General features: G+C 41.0%; 2 protein-coding genes across 5 annotated transcripts in view; one reads left to right on the top strand and one right to left on the bottom strand.

Moving 5' to 3' along the window:
- zbtb46 (zinc finger and BTB domain containing 46) overlaps positions 1 to 8,727 on the top strand; it is a 71,324-nt gene extending 62,597 nt beyond the window's left edge. Inside the window, exons 7-9 of one of the 3 annotated variants that reach the window (XM_061735964.1) lie at positions 85 to 210; positions 3,367 to 3,542; positions 4,458 to 8,727. In XM_061735964.1, the coding sequence (XP_061591948.1) occupies positions 85 to 210; positions 3,367 to 3,542; positions 4,458 to 4,898 (743 nt within the window). In that variant the 3' untranslated portion in view covers positions 4,899 to 8,727. Of the gene's footprint in view, positions 1 to 84; positions 3,127 to 3,366; positions 3,543 to 4,457 lie in introns of those variants that run through there. The other 2 variants (XM_061735963.1, XM_061735962.1) reach the window with 2 other exon arrangements.
- A 183-nt stretch (positions 8,728 to 8,910) lies between these two features.
- slc2a4rg (SLC2A4 regulator) overlaps positions 8,911 to 17,790 on the bottom strand; it is a 36,907-nt gene continuing 28,027 nt past the window's right edge. The window contains exons 7-9 of one of the 2 annotated variants that reach the window (XM_061735959.1): positions 16,466 to 16,606; positions 14,596 to 14,723; positions 8,911 to 14,388 (exon numbers count right to left, since the gene is read on the bottom strand). In XM_061735959.1, the coding sequence (XP_061591943.1) occupies positions 14,277 to 14,388; positions 14,596 to 14,723; positions 16,466 to 16,606 (381 nt within the window). In that variant the 3' untranslated portion in view covers positions 8,911 to 14,276. The remainder of the gene's footprint in view (positions 14,389 to 14,595; positions 14,724 to 16,465; positions 16,607 to 17,790) is intronic. The other variant, XM_061735960.1, reaches the window with a different exon arrangement.

Raw genomic sequence — 17,790 nt, 5'->3', positions numbered from 1 at the left:
ATTTTCTCAGTAACGTAAGAGTTTGTGCGTGAAACTCATAATTTTTCTTATTCTTTCCCTCGCCCTCCTTGTCTCTACATCAAGCCTTGGAAGGTGATCAGTCTCCTGTCGAGAGGGATCAGATGGACGAGGGGAGCTGTGCCGGTGACTTGACTGCGCCTGCTTCGGTGTCCGATGCTGGCAGAGGAGCTAAAGGGCTGCTGGTGCTGGGTGAAGAGGCTGGATCGGGGGAGAGGTTCCTGCCAGAGCTCGGTGCCTGGCCCTCACAGGGGTTCGCCTGCTCCCTGTGCAAGCGGCTGTTCAGCAGCCTGGAGCATCTCAGGGAACACGAGTACCGCCACACCCTGTCCCTGATGGCCATGTCCCTGGACTGGCCCATCATTCAGGGTCCGCACAACCTTCCTCTCCAGCTCCGCCACCAGCCGCAGTCCCAGCCGCCCCATTTCAGCCAGTCTCTCTACCGCCCTGGCGTGGGCGAGCCCGTGCCCATGCGCTACTTCTGCTCCCAGTGCCCCGCCAGCTTCACCCTCAAATCCAACGCAGACCGCCACGAAAAGACCATCCACTTCAAGAAGAAGCTGATGCAGTGCGTGTACTGCCTGAAACACTTCAGAGACCGCACAGACCTGCACAGACACCTGTCGTCGGTGCACTCTAAAGAGAGAGGGCACACCTGCCCTGCTTGTGCCAAGGCTTTTAGCACCCAGAAAAACCTGGCAACTCACGTTAAAGTGTGCTGCCAGGTGGGGTTGGCTCCGGGAGCGATACTGGGAGGCAGCATCGCCATGGAATTGTCTCAGCACTTGAAAGTTGACGATCATGACCGCAGCATTGATGTGGAAGGCTTGTAGATCTACTCGTGTCCCTTTATACCCATCATTTAGCAGTGTTCCTTCACTTATGTTTAACATTCATGCCAAAAAACGCTTTGTGGTGTTACTGCACTCACAATGGAAGAATTAACTTTAAAATCAAGAAAGTGTGGGACACTTTTTTTTTTTTTTTTTACACCTTAGAACTATGTGTCAGGATTATTGTATAAGGACGACTTACTTGAAATTGACACTTTCTGTGTCAGAAATACAAAGTTGCTATGCAAAAAAAAAAAAAAATCTGTCTGAACAAATTTTTGACTGAGTTTATTTGAGGTGATTTTAGGTATAGTGTAACTGAGCAATGACTAAACCCATACCAGATGAATTACTTCTACCACACTGCCGAAGTAAGAAAGCGGGGGCAACTTTCCACCTCCTCAACCACCGGTCTGGCTCTCCGTCACCAGTCGGACTCCACTTTAGTCTCCTTTTTTAGGCAGGGAGATCTTAATCTTCATATTCGCCCCTACATTACAGCTCAAAGACATTGAAACAGTTCATACCTGTCAAGCACGGTGGCTGTGACTCACAGCCCACACAACCACACCACCTACAGGAACTCTGCAGCGCTGCCGTGAGAAGGACAGAGTAAAAAGGCTGTGGGAATATTCAGAACTTTAAATGGAAAATAAAGATAGACAAAAAGATGAAATAATTCTGCACCAGATGTGAATTCACTGGACACGCAGAAACTTGCCTTCTGTCAAGGGGTCGGCCACAGCTCCCTTCAGTCAGAGCGGGGAGATCAGTACAGATGGAGGGGTTGTGTTGAATGAGATAAAGCCTGCAAAAAACAATAGACCAGTAGCAGCTCGGATGGGGGTTGGGAGGTGTCATTTTCTCTTGCTCCGACCATCTCATCTGCCCCAGATCTATAAGTCGTAGTGGCTGAGTGGGGCTGGTAGCTGGGCAGCGATTGGTGCTGTGCAGCTTCATCCTCTCTTAACCTCTGACCCCACATCTGAAGAGGAAGTGGGGGACTGAAGGGCAGGTGCCCTTTAAATCAGATGAGCTCAGTGATGTAGCTTTGTATTAGTGTGGTTGCAAGCTCAGGGTGGAAAACGAGCGATCAAAGAAGACAAGTGGGAAAATGTAGGATACTAATGAGGGAGGCGGTGCAGATGACGCGTGAGTGCAGAGCTGAACATTCTGCTTTTTTTTTTGCTCATTTCAAATTCACACTAATTTACACCAAAATATCCTGTTTGGCGTTGACAGCAGGTCAGCAACAAGACGTTGTCTTGTTATTAGTCATTTACGAAGGCTTATTGTCTACATCCATACTGTGAATACTAAACCCAAAGAGACATTCACCTGTGCTTACCTCTTAAAATAAAAAAAAAGATCACTTCAGCACAGAACTGCAATTTCTATGTGCTAAAAGCAGAAGTCGCGTCCACTGTGTTGCTGCTGCGTGTTTACAGTATATCAACATGGAACTCCCACATGCCAAATGCTTTACGAAACCCTGTGTTCAGGTGGCTCGCTCTGTCCCAGCCAGCAGCTCCAACACACTGGCAGGCTCAGGAAAATCAAGAACTGACCAGGAACTCTCCAGAGAAATGGATCGTAGTTGTCTGACTGTTGTATTTTTTTCAGTTGAAATAAGTATTGTTGTAACTATTGAGACATAGATTAAATTATTTATCACTGAAACCTGTGTACTGTTCAGAGATCTGTACTTCTTTCTTTCTTTTTTTTTTTAAACAGAGTCTTGCAAGGCTTGTAGATAATATGCTTTGATTAAACTACGACTGAAAGTGTCCAAAGTTTGCTGCAGTGCTTTTTGTTTTTTTTTTCCCACACAAACACATTCAAAGCAATATTCCACAATCTGGATTCCTGAAACTGTTGCACAGTTCATGTCTACCTGCATGTTTTGTTTTTTTTTGCTTTTGATGATGTCCTGTCAAACATTCAGTCAGAGCGGAAGTCGATAACCTGACGGAGGTATTTACTTTGCATCACCTTATAACCCTTTCCCTGCGTGTTTGACCACCATCCTCGTATACAGTAGACGTTTGCAGTTCCTGCTGTGACTTTTACACTCTGAAATGTAGTTCGGAGATTTCCTAGACAAGTGCTGTATGCCCTGCTTTGTGTGGTTGCATTTCCCTCCCTTTGTGTGGGTGATTTTATTTCCTTGTCGTTGTCTGTGTTTGCCTTTCTGTCTGTGTTTTTGCTGTTCATAGTAGAGACCTTCTGAAGCAACTTAGGCAGACCGACTGTTGTGTCATGTGTTTATAGTATCTCTGTGCCTTTATTGCTTTAGTATGGAGGAAGATCTGTTGCCAAGGCAACTGTAGCTTTGACTGGGATTGAGATGACCATGGGAATTGATGGTAGATTTCTAAACCACATTGCTAATTAAATGCCGAAACTGAAAAGTGATGCCTTTGTTTATTCAAATGAAACTCATTCAACACAGATAGGGTTTTATTTTGGCTTTCTTCCTTTTTCAATTTCTCCCTCTTTCTTTCTGTCCTTGCAGTAAACGACTTCACGGTGATCCGTAAAAAGTTCAAGTGCCCCTACTGCAGTTTCTCTGCTATGCATCAGTGCATCCTTAAGAGGCACATGCGCTCCCATACCGGCGAGAGGCCATACCCCTGTGAAATCTGCGGCAAGAAGTTCACCAGACGGGAACACATGAAGAGGCACACGCTGGTGAGTGCAGTCTTCTGATCGCCTCTGGGGTGCAGTAAAGTGCACTTTTGGGCAACATGTGAACAGAGGTGGAGTACTCGACCCCAGTACTTGAGTAAGAGTACAAATACTACTGGTCAAAATTTACTCCGTTACAAGTAAAAGTAGCTCAGTCAAAATATTACTCGAGTAAGAGTAGAAAAGTACTTGCACAGTAAATGCTTTTAAATTTACTTTAAGTAAAAGTAAGAGTAAGAGTACATTTCTTATTTTCCACATCAGTAAATTACTATATTTTTTTTAAATTAATTTAAGGATCTTTTAACTCTTGTTTCTGAGAATTAACTCTTTGAAACCAGCTGCACTGATGTGCTGCTTTTAGAACCACAATGTTATATAAAACCTGCAGAAACACCAAAAACAAATCAAATGAATGGGATCATAAGAGGACAGCACATGATGCAGAGTTTATTAACTTTCTTCTCCTGACGCAGGCGTAGCCATTGTTGCGGCTAATGTCTTGACTTGTTGCGGCTCTGTCTTGACAAACGCAGGCTACTTTGGCGGTATCGTTTTGAGGAGGCTTGACGTATTTCCGCTTTACGTACATCCCAGTGGAGAGCGTGCACTGTGATAGGTCTCCTCCTTTGACAAAAACAGCTTGTGTCCAATAGGATTTTAGGGAAGAAGAAAAAAGAGCAGACCTGAAAGTAACGAATACTTTTCAGCCTTCCTAGAAATTTACTCGAGTAAAAGTAAAAATATTTGTCTTGGAAATGTATTCAAGTAAGAGTAATAAGTACCAAAGAAATCTAATACTCAAGTAAAGTACAAATCCTCTGGATATGTACTTAAGTACAGTACTCAAGTAAATTTACTCCGTTACTGTCCACCACTGCATGTGAATAAAAAAAATGATGTGCATTCCTTCCACAGGTGCACAGCAAAGACAAGAAGTATGTGTGCAAAGTGTGCAGCCGAGTCTTCATGTCAGCGGCCAGCGTTGGCATCAAACACGGCTCCCGTCGTCACGGCGTCTGCGCAGACTGCTCCGGCCGCGGCATGGCTGCACTGCTGGACCACAACGGGGAGGTGGGTGGCGACATCTCACCCGAGGAGGAGATGTATCCCGGGGATCGCTTCCACGAGGACCAGGCAGAGTGCGACGGCGATGGAGAAGGGGAGGAGGAGATGATGGTGGAAGGGGATGGGGAGATCTTGGGAGAAGGGGAGGAGGAGGGGGGTAAGTGGAAGGACTCAGGGATGAACACTGAGGCACACAGAGCACTGGACAATGAGAAAGAGGAGAGCGACTCCTCAGCTCAGGAGGGCGAGCAGCAGAATGGGAGCGAGAAGGACTTTTCTTGGATCTCGTAGAACCTGTGAGGTGTTTGTTTGAGGCTCACCAACATAACCGCTCTCTGAAGATCTCTCAAGATCTCTCAAGCAGATTCTCTGCTCTCTTTACCCACTCGTCCCACTGTGGACAGGCCTTCCTTTGAATGGAAACGTTGGGGGATGCGCAACAATGATCACACCACTCAGAATAACACTGAAATGCACACACACACACACATACACACACACCTCACAATATTCTCAACCTTGACTGCCATAGAAGAAGAGAGATGAGGAGACGGCTTGCGTGCAAGGCTTTTTTTCTGCTTACCTCCTTTACTTCAGATGCAGTGTTTTCGTGTTTCTTTTTACTGAGGGTTCAGGCCAGAGTCCAGCAGTTTCCTACTCTATTGCAACAGGAATCGACGAGGACGCTGCCAAGGACACAGCCGACGCTAGACTGTAACTTTGTATGTTTGCCATCACAATCACCATGGAAACCAAGGATCACAAGACAGAGTAGGGAAATAGCCAGGAAGAAGGGCATTATTGGTCCCTCCTCGGCTGTAATGTTTCTGGGGAAAGTGTATCTCTATGAGTGAAGCGAGAAACTGAATCTATTGCAAAGATGCGAGTGTCAGGGCACTGGGAAGCCCAGCGGCACATTGTTGATGCAGAATCCTACTGCCACAGACTTGCACTTTAATGACAACTGACTCCTATATCAAAGCCCTGAACCCGTGGTTTACATTTTTGATCTGATCTTTACTTACTAAACAACTCGGTGACCGCACCTACCTTTAAGGATATACTTTATGTCCTCTTGACTGTTATCACAAGATAAAAAATCACTGAATCTGTGTGCAGATTGCTGTTTATATAGCCTATGCCTTTCAGTGGGGTCTTTAATCTTTTCTTCAGTTAAATTTACCGCCTGGTTTCTATTGATCCATTCCAGCAAATACCGGAGAATCGACTTATGTACATATGAATCATGGAATTTTTAAAGGAGGAACGAAGGCTGAGACAGAGGGAGACAGAGCGGCTCTACCCGACACTAATAACGCCTTCTGTCTCTCTTTCTGTCTCTGGTTGAGTCTCTCTCACACTGGATGTTGTGGCGTTAGGACCTGAGAGCCAAGTCTCTCACACTTCAGAAGGAGCTGCCTTTGTTCTTTTTCATTCTCTTTCCCTTTTTATTTCATTTCATTCTTATTTTTTTTTTCCTTATTAAAAGTTGTGTGATTCCAGTTTCTGGATACAGAATATGCAGACTCTTTCTACGGTTAATCTTTCTTTCGGTAATATGGTTTCTGCAGTTTTGTGAGGTTAAAAGAAAAGGGATTATCATTGTGCTTGAAATTGAGAGTTTCAGTATTGAGAGTGTAAAATCAGTTTGTTATTTATTGAAACACACATTTAATCAGAAGTCATTCCCTTCTCTGAGTGTGTGTGTGTGTGTGTGTGTGTGTGCGCGTGTGTGTGTGTGTGTGTGTGTGTATGTGTGTGTGAAAGAAAAATGACTGTCCAGTGTCCAGAAAGAGTCTACATTGATTTATTAAAATTATTTCCATGTTTTTTGGCAAAGCTGTTGACAATTCAAGTGAGGCCATTGACATGTCTTATTATTATGAATAGCAAAATTATGATTACTGTTGTTGATGTTACTATTATTAATTATTATTAAGTGCTGGATGCTAAGCTTTATTGTATGTGTGTGTGCGTGTGTGTGTGTGTGTGCGTGTTTTTTCTCTTTCTTTTTGATATTTTATATCTTGTATAAGAAAAGAAGCTTTTATACTTTGCCTTGTTGTGGATAGCAAGCCATGGGGCTTTTATCAACCTTTTATTGTGCCAGTTTACGCTTTTTCTGTCGTATTTGCTTTTTTTTTTTACCAAGGGGGGAAAAGAAATCACACTCACTGTCTGACTTCTCTGTTAGATAGTAATTAAACATATACTCAGCACACGCTTTTGCATCACTAATGTACACTAATTGATTCATATCAAACCAAAAACAATCCAGTTGTATACATGAAGTGCTTTCACGGTCTGTGTGCAAGTGGTTTTATTGTTGTGGTAAAGTTTTTGTTGTTGACTTTTGAGGTTTTTATTTCTGGAACCTGTCACTATTTGTCACAATGTGATAAAGTGCACGTTATTTTATTATTTAGAACATGAAGGGCTGTGTGAAAGGACAGCTAGCTTTTAAAGACTGCATCTTTAAAAAAAAAAAAAAAAAAAAAAAAAAAAAAATCTGTTTTTTTTCCTGGTTTTTACCATCTCGTGGCTCGAATGACACAATCAAGTAGCAATGCAGCGTGCAGACTAAACGCTCCTCTCAGATAGCCGTGTTGTGTCTACACGCTGTATTTCTGCGTGCTGGTGTTTTACCGGCTTAACTCGTGCTCGTGTACATTAAGGGAAGGCAAGTGCTGCAGTAGTAACTCTGGGAAACATGTTGCTGCCGGGGCAGGTTGCACACATCAGGCCCTCTGCTACAGGTGCCATAGACTGCACTTCCCATCAGCCCCTGCTGAGAGACTCTCGGCACCATTTGTGATGCTTTCTCTGTCTGGCAACGTTATTTGTTATTTATTGTGCTTTTTCTTTGACTCATTTATCAATTAGTTGTAATTTTCTTTGGTGAAAAAAAAGGAAGCTTGACAATGGGGTTGAAGTTTTTATGAATGTCACTAGTGGGTGTGGAAGAAGCCTGTGATCGGTGACAAATCTCTGTCCTGTGGTGCTCTCACGGCCACTGAGAGACACCTGGATGTATGTCTGACTTCTCTGCCCTGCTGTCCTCTCACGATCCGTACTCTATGTCCTCTTCCTCATTCTGGGTCGTACTTCAGGAAAAAAAAAAACAAAAAAAAAAAAAAAAAAAAACTGCCATCAACCCCTCAATATGTGCCTCAATGACATTTCACCCGCGTGCTTGTGAGAGTGTCTGCTTGAGACATGACAGAATATTTCTATCAATGGACAGAGATTAACAGAGATGCGACTGATCAGACTGGCGGTGCAAAACATTTTAGGAGCTGAAACGTCGAGACAAATCATGATGGGCGACTACATTCTCCTCCCCGCAGTGTGTTAATGACCTTTTGTGCCCTGATTCTGTGGTCTTAACTGCATGCCTGTGTTCCTTTTGTCATACCAAAGCGACATCTTCGGCATCTGCACACAACTCTCTCATTCCACACAATGCAAAACTGGAACCGTTTGCTTTATTCCAGGATGAATATGGGTATTCTTAGACGTGTACAAATTACAATCCTCATTTAGCCTGTATAGCTTGATTCACATGTGCAAATCATGAAGCCATAAATATGGGTATATCTATATTATACTATATTTCAAAATTGGCGCTTTTTAATTTAGATTTTGTTCCTTCTAAGAGTGATGTGTGTATATCTTCATATATATGAATTTATATTACTATTATATATTATTTATTTTCTCTTGAGTTTCAGAGGGTCTTTAAATTTGTAAAAGATCACGCCTGAAGCTTGATGTTTGTTTATTTTCAATGGGAATATTGTTCGATATGATACTGACTTTATATTGACTATTATCATAATCCTGTGTTTGTAACAAAATGTGCTAAATAATCAAAACAAACAAAAAAAAAACACCTGTCCTGTTTTTACACATGTTTTGTTCTGGGCAGATTTAAGAGCTCTTGTGCAGATATTTTCTTCGGTTGATTGAATTGATCACAAATCATTTTTACAGTCAACCATGAGCCTCCTGTTTTGATGTCCAAGCCTCTTTCTAATTTCATGTTTAGTGGAAGAATTAGCTTGAATATTATTTGCAAAAATCAATCAGTCTCAATAAATTTTGAAATTGCTGCTGTAAAGAAGTGTACAACGTGTGCTGTGCATTGTTTTCTTGTGTTTGGGGGACAGCAGTTGGACTTGTCGAACCTGGTATTCGCCACAAGGGGGTGCAATAGACACGTTAATGAAAACAGACAGGACTCAATAATACTTTCTTTGGATTTGTTAAAAAAAAAAAAAAAAAAAACAACATGATGGCAGAATTTTTTCCATTCAGTTTTATTTTCTTTCTGTCACGTTACATCACATAGATCACATTATCAGCATCTTACATGGTCATCCATCTTTTCAAACACTAGTCAAAATCTTGACATTCACACAAATACTCCTTGAGTGCACCACTCCTCGGAAAGTGCTTTCTCCGTGCGTGTGGGCCTGCTGATGAAGATCAGCCGCTGAGCCCACACACAGGAGAAATCTTTGCCCTCCAGCAAAGACCCAAGGCTGACGTCACGCTTCCCACAAAAAAACGCTTTTAGCAAAGAGCATTCTTACATTAAGAGGAAAAGAACTAACATCAGCCTTGAGTTACTGGATACTGAGAGGGGAAATCTAACACATAAAACCCTTCAGTGTTGTATCTCCTATTAAAAAAAAAGAAACAAATAATAAAAGAAGAAGAAACAAAAGAAGAAAATAAAAATGAGCGATGCTAGACATGCAAAACAACCTCAAATCAACCAAACAGTCAATCAATAGAAGGGGAAAAAAGGAGGGTGGTTTTCACACCAGCCAGTTTAAGGCTCAGTAAAAACCCAACAGCAGAGAAATGGAAATAAGGAAAGTGACAGAGTAAATGCTTGGACAGACAATACAAGCACAGGAGAAGAGTGGAGCTGCCATTGCAATGCATACAATTTGATTTGGATGGAGATCTATTGGCTTTGCTGCTGCTGTTTTATGCACAAATGAAACTTGACATTCAAGAAAGCAGCACATCCATTTTGACATATGAAAAAAAAGGCGTTTTTTTATGCACATTTAAAGGGTTTAGTTTAGCTTAATATACTGGGTAAAGGCTTGGGTGGGACCACAGTAAAGCCAGATAGCACAGGAACAGGAACTGCAGAGGGAGAAGACTCCCTTTGGCGAAGAGGAAGCAAGTGGAAGACACTGAAAGGCATGCAGTCTGCTGGAATGTGGATGGCAGGATAAAGATTCCCACAAGGTAAAGAGTTCCACAGTGACCAAAGGTTGAAAGCTATCCTGCGAGTTAATGTCACAACCACAAGCAACATCCATGACAATAACTGAACATGCTCAAAAGAAATGACTATTTGGCAGGGTGAAGGACAAACAGCTGCAGTGTGAACGAGCATCCCAAGTGACACTAACAAGCAAGCGAGTTCTTGTTCCATTGTAAAGCGTTTCATTGCACAATGTAAGATAGTAAAGCAATACTGCATGGTTGTTATTCTGTATGATTCAGCAGTGTAGCGACGGCCATCTGTGGATGTATTTGGATACCAAAGTCAGGATGCACTACAGGTTCACAGCAGGCCGTACAAACCAGCCAGCAACTACTGCAAATAAAAACAAAACAAAAAAAAAGACGTTTTTTTATAAGTTTTACATTCAACACGTTGTCTTTTCCTCTCCTTTGCCTCTAAGCTACAATATACATTGAATCGGTTCACTATAGCTTCTCAATTGACTTTAAAAATGAAAGAAAAAATATTTGAGTGACTGTAATGTAAAAAAAAAAAAGTTTCCTTTTCATATTACAGAGATATGACAACAGACAGACAACAAATATCAAGACGCCTCCCGGATCTCTTTATCTTGCCTTATGTACAAGAAAGCCCTGAAACTGCAGATCAGTCTAGATTATCACGACATGGCGAGTTCCCACTTTGCCACTGAGTGTCGTGCACACCCATCAACAGAGTCAGTCTCCATCCATCATTTCGCAGGTAAAAGTTTTGAATTGCAAAGATATTTTTGCAAAACAAACCAAAAAAGGTCTCCTTTCTACAATCTGACCAGAGCTCCGACTGATCCGGCCTGATCGTCACCGTCCAGTTTAGTGCAAATTGGAAAAAAGGTGGAAGAGTTTCTGAGGGACACGGGGCCGGTTGGCTTTACGTGAGAATCCCACCGTCGGCCAGCCGGAGCTCTGCTCTCTGGCCCTGCTGGTGCATGAAATGAGGATAGGAGAGACCTGAAGGGTGGCACTAAACACTAGCAATGACCAAATTAAAAGTGGTATCCAGCACTAATAACAGTTTTTAGGCATGTCGAATCTCAGCTCTGTAAAATGTTAAGAATCAGACACCTTTAAGTAGAAACAAGCACAAAGCTGAGCTTTATGGTTAAAAAGCATGTGAGTATTGTGGAAAAAAAAAAAAAATCTCCAGACGACAGAACACTGTAAAGCATGTTCTGCTAACAAGACAATAACATGAAGCTATGTACTGAAACTGGTGTTTTCCCATCACAGCAACAAGGCTGGCACCGCTTTCAGCCCTTGGCACTCATCCAAGGAAAGGCAAAGTGACTCGACTGCCACCGAGTACCACACTGTATCTCCGGTACAAAGCGCCCAAAACTGCCAGCACCCTTTGCATTTAGTACGACATCTGACACTGAGAGCAAGACATTAACTGTTATGATCACTTGCCAATAATGGGGAACCCCAGAGGCTCTTGACCCCTATCCCTGAAACCCCATTTATTCCATCGGGCAGTGACGACACCCTTTCCCACCCCCTTGAAACAAAATACCCTTTCACGTATAAATTTGTGTATATAAAATGTCCATGTACAAAAACATGTCTTTGCGCAGTGCAGTGTAGTGCAATTTTATCAGGTCAGCATACCTTTTCCTTTTTGTTTTCTTTTCATTGGCACTTGGTGAAGTTGGTAAAGTTTCTGATGGAAGAGGCCATCTGACCTAGCTTATTTGGGATGCCACTGAAATAAACAGGGAAGATCATGACGGTGGTTTTGAACAGGAACTCAGTGAGAGAGCTTTAACTACTCTGACAGCAACATGTGTTTGGAGTCACTGGCTTAAACGCATCATATTTCACTGAGAAGTGATGACTGGTCACCTATAATAATGATATTGGCCGACAGCAGGCAGCACATGTCACCCTGCGACGCTCCAGGGAGGCACAGGGGTTTCTATGGCGACAAAAGGTCTGACGTTGTACTGTACAGTCAAGGAGCCTGCTCACATACGATTCGCTCACAGAGGAGAAGACAGGCACTCTTGTGTTTGTCGTACACTGCTACTGAGATTCAGCCAGGCGAGTGTCTGAGACGCTGCGAGAGCAGAGGACACGCTGCAGAATCTGTGATGAGAAAGCTGCTAATATACAAAGAAATACATCAACTCTCATGACTCCATCTCTGAAAACCTGTCACATATACAGTATATATATATATTTTTTTTCTAATTTTCTGTTATGGATCATTTTAGATTTTGGGCTTCGGAAATAATTAATTCTACCTGGGTATGTGGTTTCTGGGAATCATCTTGGGGAAAAAAAGGTCAGTATTGTCTTTCCGTCCAAGTCATTTAAAGTTAAAACATGATTAAAGTTAATTCTACTAAACAACTACACGACTAATGGGGGTAAAATATAGTTTAAACTCTTCTGTGGATCTCTCAAGGACTCCTGACTTGCATGTTAACATTTATCGTAATATCTGCAACAAGCAATAATTACAAAGTTGCCCATTCATGTCATAACGCCATTTATAAGTGCTTTCACTTTAGACATATACACTTTGAATATGGGAGCCTTTAAAGAGGAGACAACATAGATTTTAAATTATTATTTATGTCTCTCTCTCTTTATCACCGTTTTATGTCTCCATCAATATAGAGGTACACATAACGGGCAACAAAATTAATTTTTTTTTATTCTCAACTCTTTCCTCAAGAAGGCCAATATTGTGGAAAAACAACTTTTAAAGGGATATATCACAAGCTTAAAGTGTTAACTATAATCTATTATATATATATATATATTTATATATGTTGTTTATCTACAATTTGGAAACCACGGCCTTCCTTTTACTACAACAAGCTAGCTCTTGAGAGTAAGACTGGGTTTTGGGAAAAACATTTTAAATCCATGCTACAGGTACTCCCGTGTGGACAGCTATGTTTCCAATCACCAGCGTCCACACTGTGCTCGCGCTTGATTCGATTCTCCGTATTCATTTTCACGTCGCACCAGAGTGAAAGACTGATTTAAAGGAATAATGAAAGTATTGGGGCCTGCGAAGTTAGTTCTGCTGGTTAATGCTAATCAGAAACCCTCTCTATTTGTGAGACTTATTGTCAGGTAGTGATTGTTGGGTTACAATCTCTTAAGTTAGTTTCCTACATACACTTTTAATATCAGTCAGACTGTTGAGTTAAAATGTCATAGGGCAGTTATCATTCACATATATTTGTGGTAAAAACAATCTGGTTAAGAACATCAGCTGTCAAGAGAGAAGAAATAAAAAGGAGCCATTCTGCCTCAACTCATGACACAATGACAACCACAAAGCAAGAAAAAAAAACAAAAAACGCTGCCATTCCTCTGATTGCACAATGCAACTGCTAGTTGCTTCAGCAACTCGGTGCTGAAAATAAACTATATAAGAAAGAGACGTTCACTCTCTCAGGCATCCTGGGGTTACAGTGATACTCTAAAAGATGACTTATTTTTCAAGGTGCATATCTAGTGAAAAAGTGGAAAGAAAAACAGAGGGTAATATATCTGAAATATTGTGTAAAACTCTCAAAACTATTTTTGGAACGTCAGAAGGAAAACTCTCTGTACCACTTGGTGTGAGGGTTTGGTGCAGCTTTGTAAATCTGCACGAAGGTGAGCAGGATGTCCTAAATTAGCTTAACAAACTATAATGTTTGATATTGAACAGTGTGCATTCAGACCTGCAGTCAGTTTCCAGAAGACTGCAGGAGACGGGGATTGAAGAGCTTACTCCAAAACTCCTTGCTGAATGTGAACAGGCTTTTTGTGTTTGGTAGGTGTGATGTAGTCCCTTAAATAGTGACGATGAGAAACAGAGATGCTACAGAGGTCTTCACACACACGTCTGATGTTGACCCTTGATTCTTCAAAAAGAGTTACAACCCATATCAAAAAACAGTAGCTTACATGATTCGCTCGCAGTGAACACCAGGGTATATTGAAAAGCTTATCTGTAGTCGTCAAACATCGTCTTGAGTTGAAGCGAGTGAAAAACAAAAAAGGATCTCATCAGAAGGTTCAGGATCGAATTTGAATGCTTCTTTTGTTCCTTATTTTGTTGTGAATGAAAAATGCTGTAGTCTTAGAAAAGTCTCCAAACCTGCTTAAGGTCATTTTTTTTCTTGCGTTTTCTTTAACCCACCAGATTTTATATTGTCATTGTGTTTCGAAATGGAAAAAAAAAAGGAGAGGCGGCAAAGCCCCCTCCTTCCCACCCCCGCTGGCCTGGAGGGCGCAGCTCTGTGAACTCCATCGTGAGGGAAACTGCCCCACATCTCCTCAGGGAAAGAGTCCACCTCGCCATCGCTCCGAGTGAGGGGGAGCTCATCTCACAGACCAGGGACGGGGACTGGATTAGTCGGTGAATCTCTGGCAAGCTTTTTTCCAGCGACAGGCTGTGCACCACATGTCTCTCTTCTCCATGCCATACACCTTTCGGCACTTCTTCGCCTCCCCACGTGGTTTCCTTGGTAACAGCAGATGTGACAGTGTTAGGACATGCACAAGGAGAGCCAGACGCCCACATGGGGAAAAAAAAAAAACCCATATATCTTTGCAGTGCCCTCAAAGCTTGCTAAACGTATACATGCACACAAAGGAAAAGAAAAACCTGATTCGATTAACTGAGCAAAACGTTTCGGCACACGTCACATACTGTAAGGCTGATGGGTACCTGGATCCTGGTGCTGATTTTGGGGCTGGCATGATTAAAGCATGGGTCTTGTTAACAGTGGGCGGTGTGGTGGCTGCCGGCTGCCGCTTTTCACCGATGTTAACCGTACGAACATGAGTCACGGGCCCCTGCAAAGAAATGGAGACATTCCAGTGTCAATGATACACCGACACGCTGAAACGTCACGGTGTCTTCTCTGGAACAGGCTGGATAATGACAAGTGATCAGTTACTGTACACTGCTGAGAAACACGCAGTTACAAGCACAAAATGATACCGACTCAAATACCAGGACACAAATGTGAAAATAGATGACAGCAGTAGTCATTAAAAACTCCCTGACAGAAGCATCTGCAGTTCAAATGAAAGGTTAAACTCTATAATGAAATATAGCACATATGACACGTACAGATGCTTTCCCTGTCAGCTTCCTGACATTCCACCGTGCTTTATATTTTGTGAACAGTTTTACAGATTTGTGCCAAGTTAAGAACAACTCATGTATGCCCCAGAGAAGCCCCCTACTGACGTCATTTTTTAGGTTCAATTTTAAAATCTGTTGTTTTTGGCAAAGCATGGATTGCTGCAGATGTCTATAATCACTTAAAACTCCATTTATTATGTATTATATATTTATTATTTTATAAAAATCTTTGAAGAGCTCAGTGGAGGAAGAGGGGGGTTGTGTATGCTCAGGAGTAACCGTCTCCTGGCTGTCCCATGAGCAGCAACCCCGCCATCACTTCACTTTTTACAGCATTGTCAACATATTCAGGCTCTACATGGCCATGTCTAATCAACATTCTCTATGCAGTTACTAAAGTTCAGACAGCTCAAGTGATTAAATATAATAAAGACTCATGTAAAGTTTTGTATGCAGTAGGGCTGTTCGATTAATCGATTTTAAATCGTAATCGCGATTATGTAATTAGAACGATGTTAAAACGTGAAAATCGTAAAATCGATTTTTAATTTTTTTTTTTTTTTTTTTTTTTTACCTTGTTAATTTTTTACCACATATTAATGATTGATACCATACCATACCAATGATTGGTGGAAATACCTCTCAATACCTGCGACAAGTGCCCCATCGGAGAGGCTCTTTAGTGTAGGAGGGGGCGTTGTAACATGCCACCGGGCATCCCTCAAGCCAGATGCCGTAGACCGGCTCGTGTTCCTTGCAAAAAACTTGCAAATGTGAATAGCAAATGTAATGACTGACATTACACACCTCTACCTCCTTCATGGGTTGCATTATTATTTAGCATGCAAAGACTGGAAGTTTAGTTTAATTAGAAAATGTCGCGTTTTATTTAATTGGAAATATAACTTACTGTATGTTTGCAAGTGCTGATTTGCTGATTTTTCTTTTCCAGAGATAAAACTTTATATTTTATTATATTTTTTAAAACTTTTTTTCATCTTATTTTACAGAGTTTTGCACTTTATTCATTCATTTTTGGTTTAATAAGAGCAAAGTTTGCACTTATTAAATGTTCAATAAAAAACAGCATATTTGAAATAATTTCTTTGCCTTTTGTCAATTCACAAAATAATCGTAATCGTAATCGAAAATCGGATTTTGAGAGAAAAAAATCGAGATTTTATTTTTGGGCAAAATCGAACAGCCCTAGTATGCAGGCAAATCAAGCTAGTTTTTGTGTTTGAATTAAAGGCTCACTATTTTGTATGGATTCTGTATATATGATGATAAACTGACTCATCTGTTTTTAAAAAGGCAGTGATGTGAAAAAACAGAAAAAAGGAGAATGAAAAAATTAGTTTTAAAAAGTCTGAAATTACAGCAAGTGGAAACAGCGGGGAAGGAGTGAAGATTAGGATTAAAGGGCCTGAGATAATGCCTCACTCACCAGGACGCCTTTAAAAATGTAAGGAGGAGACTGCCACGACACACTGATGCCATTCCCAGTCCCAGTTCCAGGCCCGATCCCATTACCACTGCCTATCCCAGCCAGCTCAGGACCCACTGGGATACTCACTGGAGCGGTGGCCTGGAACATGGACAACCACCCAGCCAGGAGAGGACACAATCAAAACCAAGACAGATAGGAAATGGGCAGAGAGAGAGAGAGAAAGAGTGTGAGAGAGAGAGTGTGAGAATACAGCAGAAACAGATGGTTGCAGTTAGTACAGAAGGTTTTCCTCCAGGTTCAAACCTGAAAACTGCCTTTAGATTAACAGTGATAATGTGATCATTCCTCCCAAACCGAGGATAACAATTCAGTTTTAATTGCTATTATTTTCACAGAGCACTTGCAAAGAATGGCACAAAAGCTTTTATTGTAGATATCACTGCAGAGATGTTAACAGGTAGCAGAGTAAATATACTCCATAAACACTGAAAGGTAAGACAAAGTCACTGCAGGTTCAATGCAAATATATACTTTATATTTTTTATGGGCATTTTTATTGTTATAGCAACTGGAAGTTCAGCATTACAAATAGGGCTGTTCGATTAATCAATTTTAAATCGTAATCGCGATTATGTAATTAGAACGATGTTAAAACGTGAAACTCGTAAAATCGATTTTTCACTTTTTTTTAATTTTTTTTTTTTTTTTTTTTTTTTTTTTAAATTGGAAATATAACTTACTGTATGTTTGCAAGTGCTGATTTGCTGATTTTTTTTTCAGAGATAAAACTTTGTATTTTATTATATTTTTTAAAACTTTTTTCAACTTATTTTACAGAGTTTTGCACTTTATTAATTCATTTTGGGGCAAATGTTCAATAAAAAAACAGCATATTTGAAATCATTTCTTTGCCTTTTGTCAATTCACAAAATAATCGCAATCGTAATCGAAAATCGGATTTTGAGAGAAAAAAATCGAGATTTTATTTTTGGGCAAAATCGAACAGCCCTAATTACAAACCACTACGATGGACTGAATTCACTATTGAATAACTGAAATATCTATAATGTTCATTTTATCTTCAAGTGCACATAAATGACGAGTGTGCGTGAATCAGAGCAGAAGAAAAGGGGGAGAAAGAGGGAGGAAGTATGGGAAACCTAATATTTCCCCAGAACAATTAAAGAACATGAAGTTAAGAAAAATCAGGCATCATAACTACAACTTGTCTAAATTCAAGTTAAGGACTATAAAACCACTAGAAGATATTATGACTTGAATTTTGACGATAAAATGTATCGATATTTACAAGAAAGCTGCGT

Source organism: Cololabis saira, chromosome 12 (genome assembly GCF_033807715.1).
Source record: "Cololabis saira isolate AMF1-May2022 chromosome 12, fColSai1.1, whole genome shotgun sequence".
In the NCBI taxonomy this organism is placed as follows: Eukaryota; Metazoa; Chordata; class Actinopteri; order Beloniformes; family Belonidae; genus Cololabis; species Cololabis saira.
The sequence above is the reverse complement of the archived record's forward strand: the minus strand, read 5'-3'. Positions and strand labels throughout refer to the sequence as shown.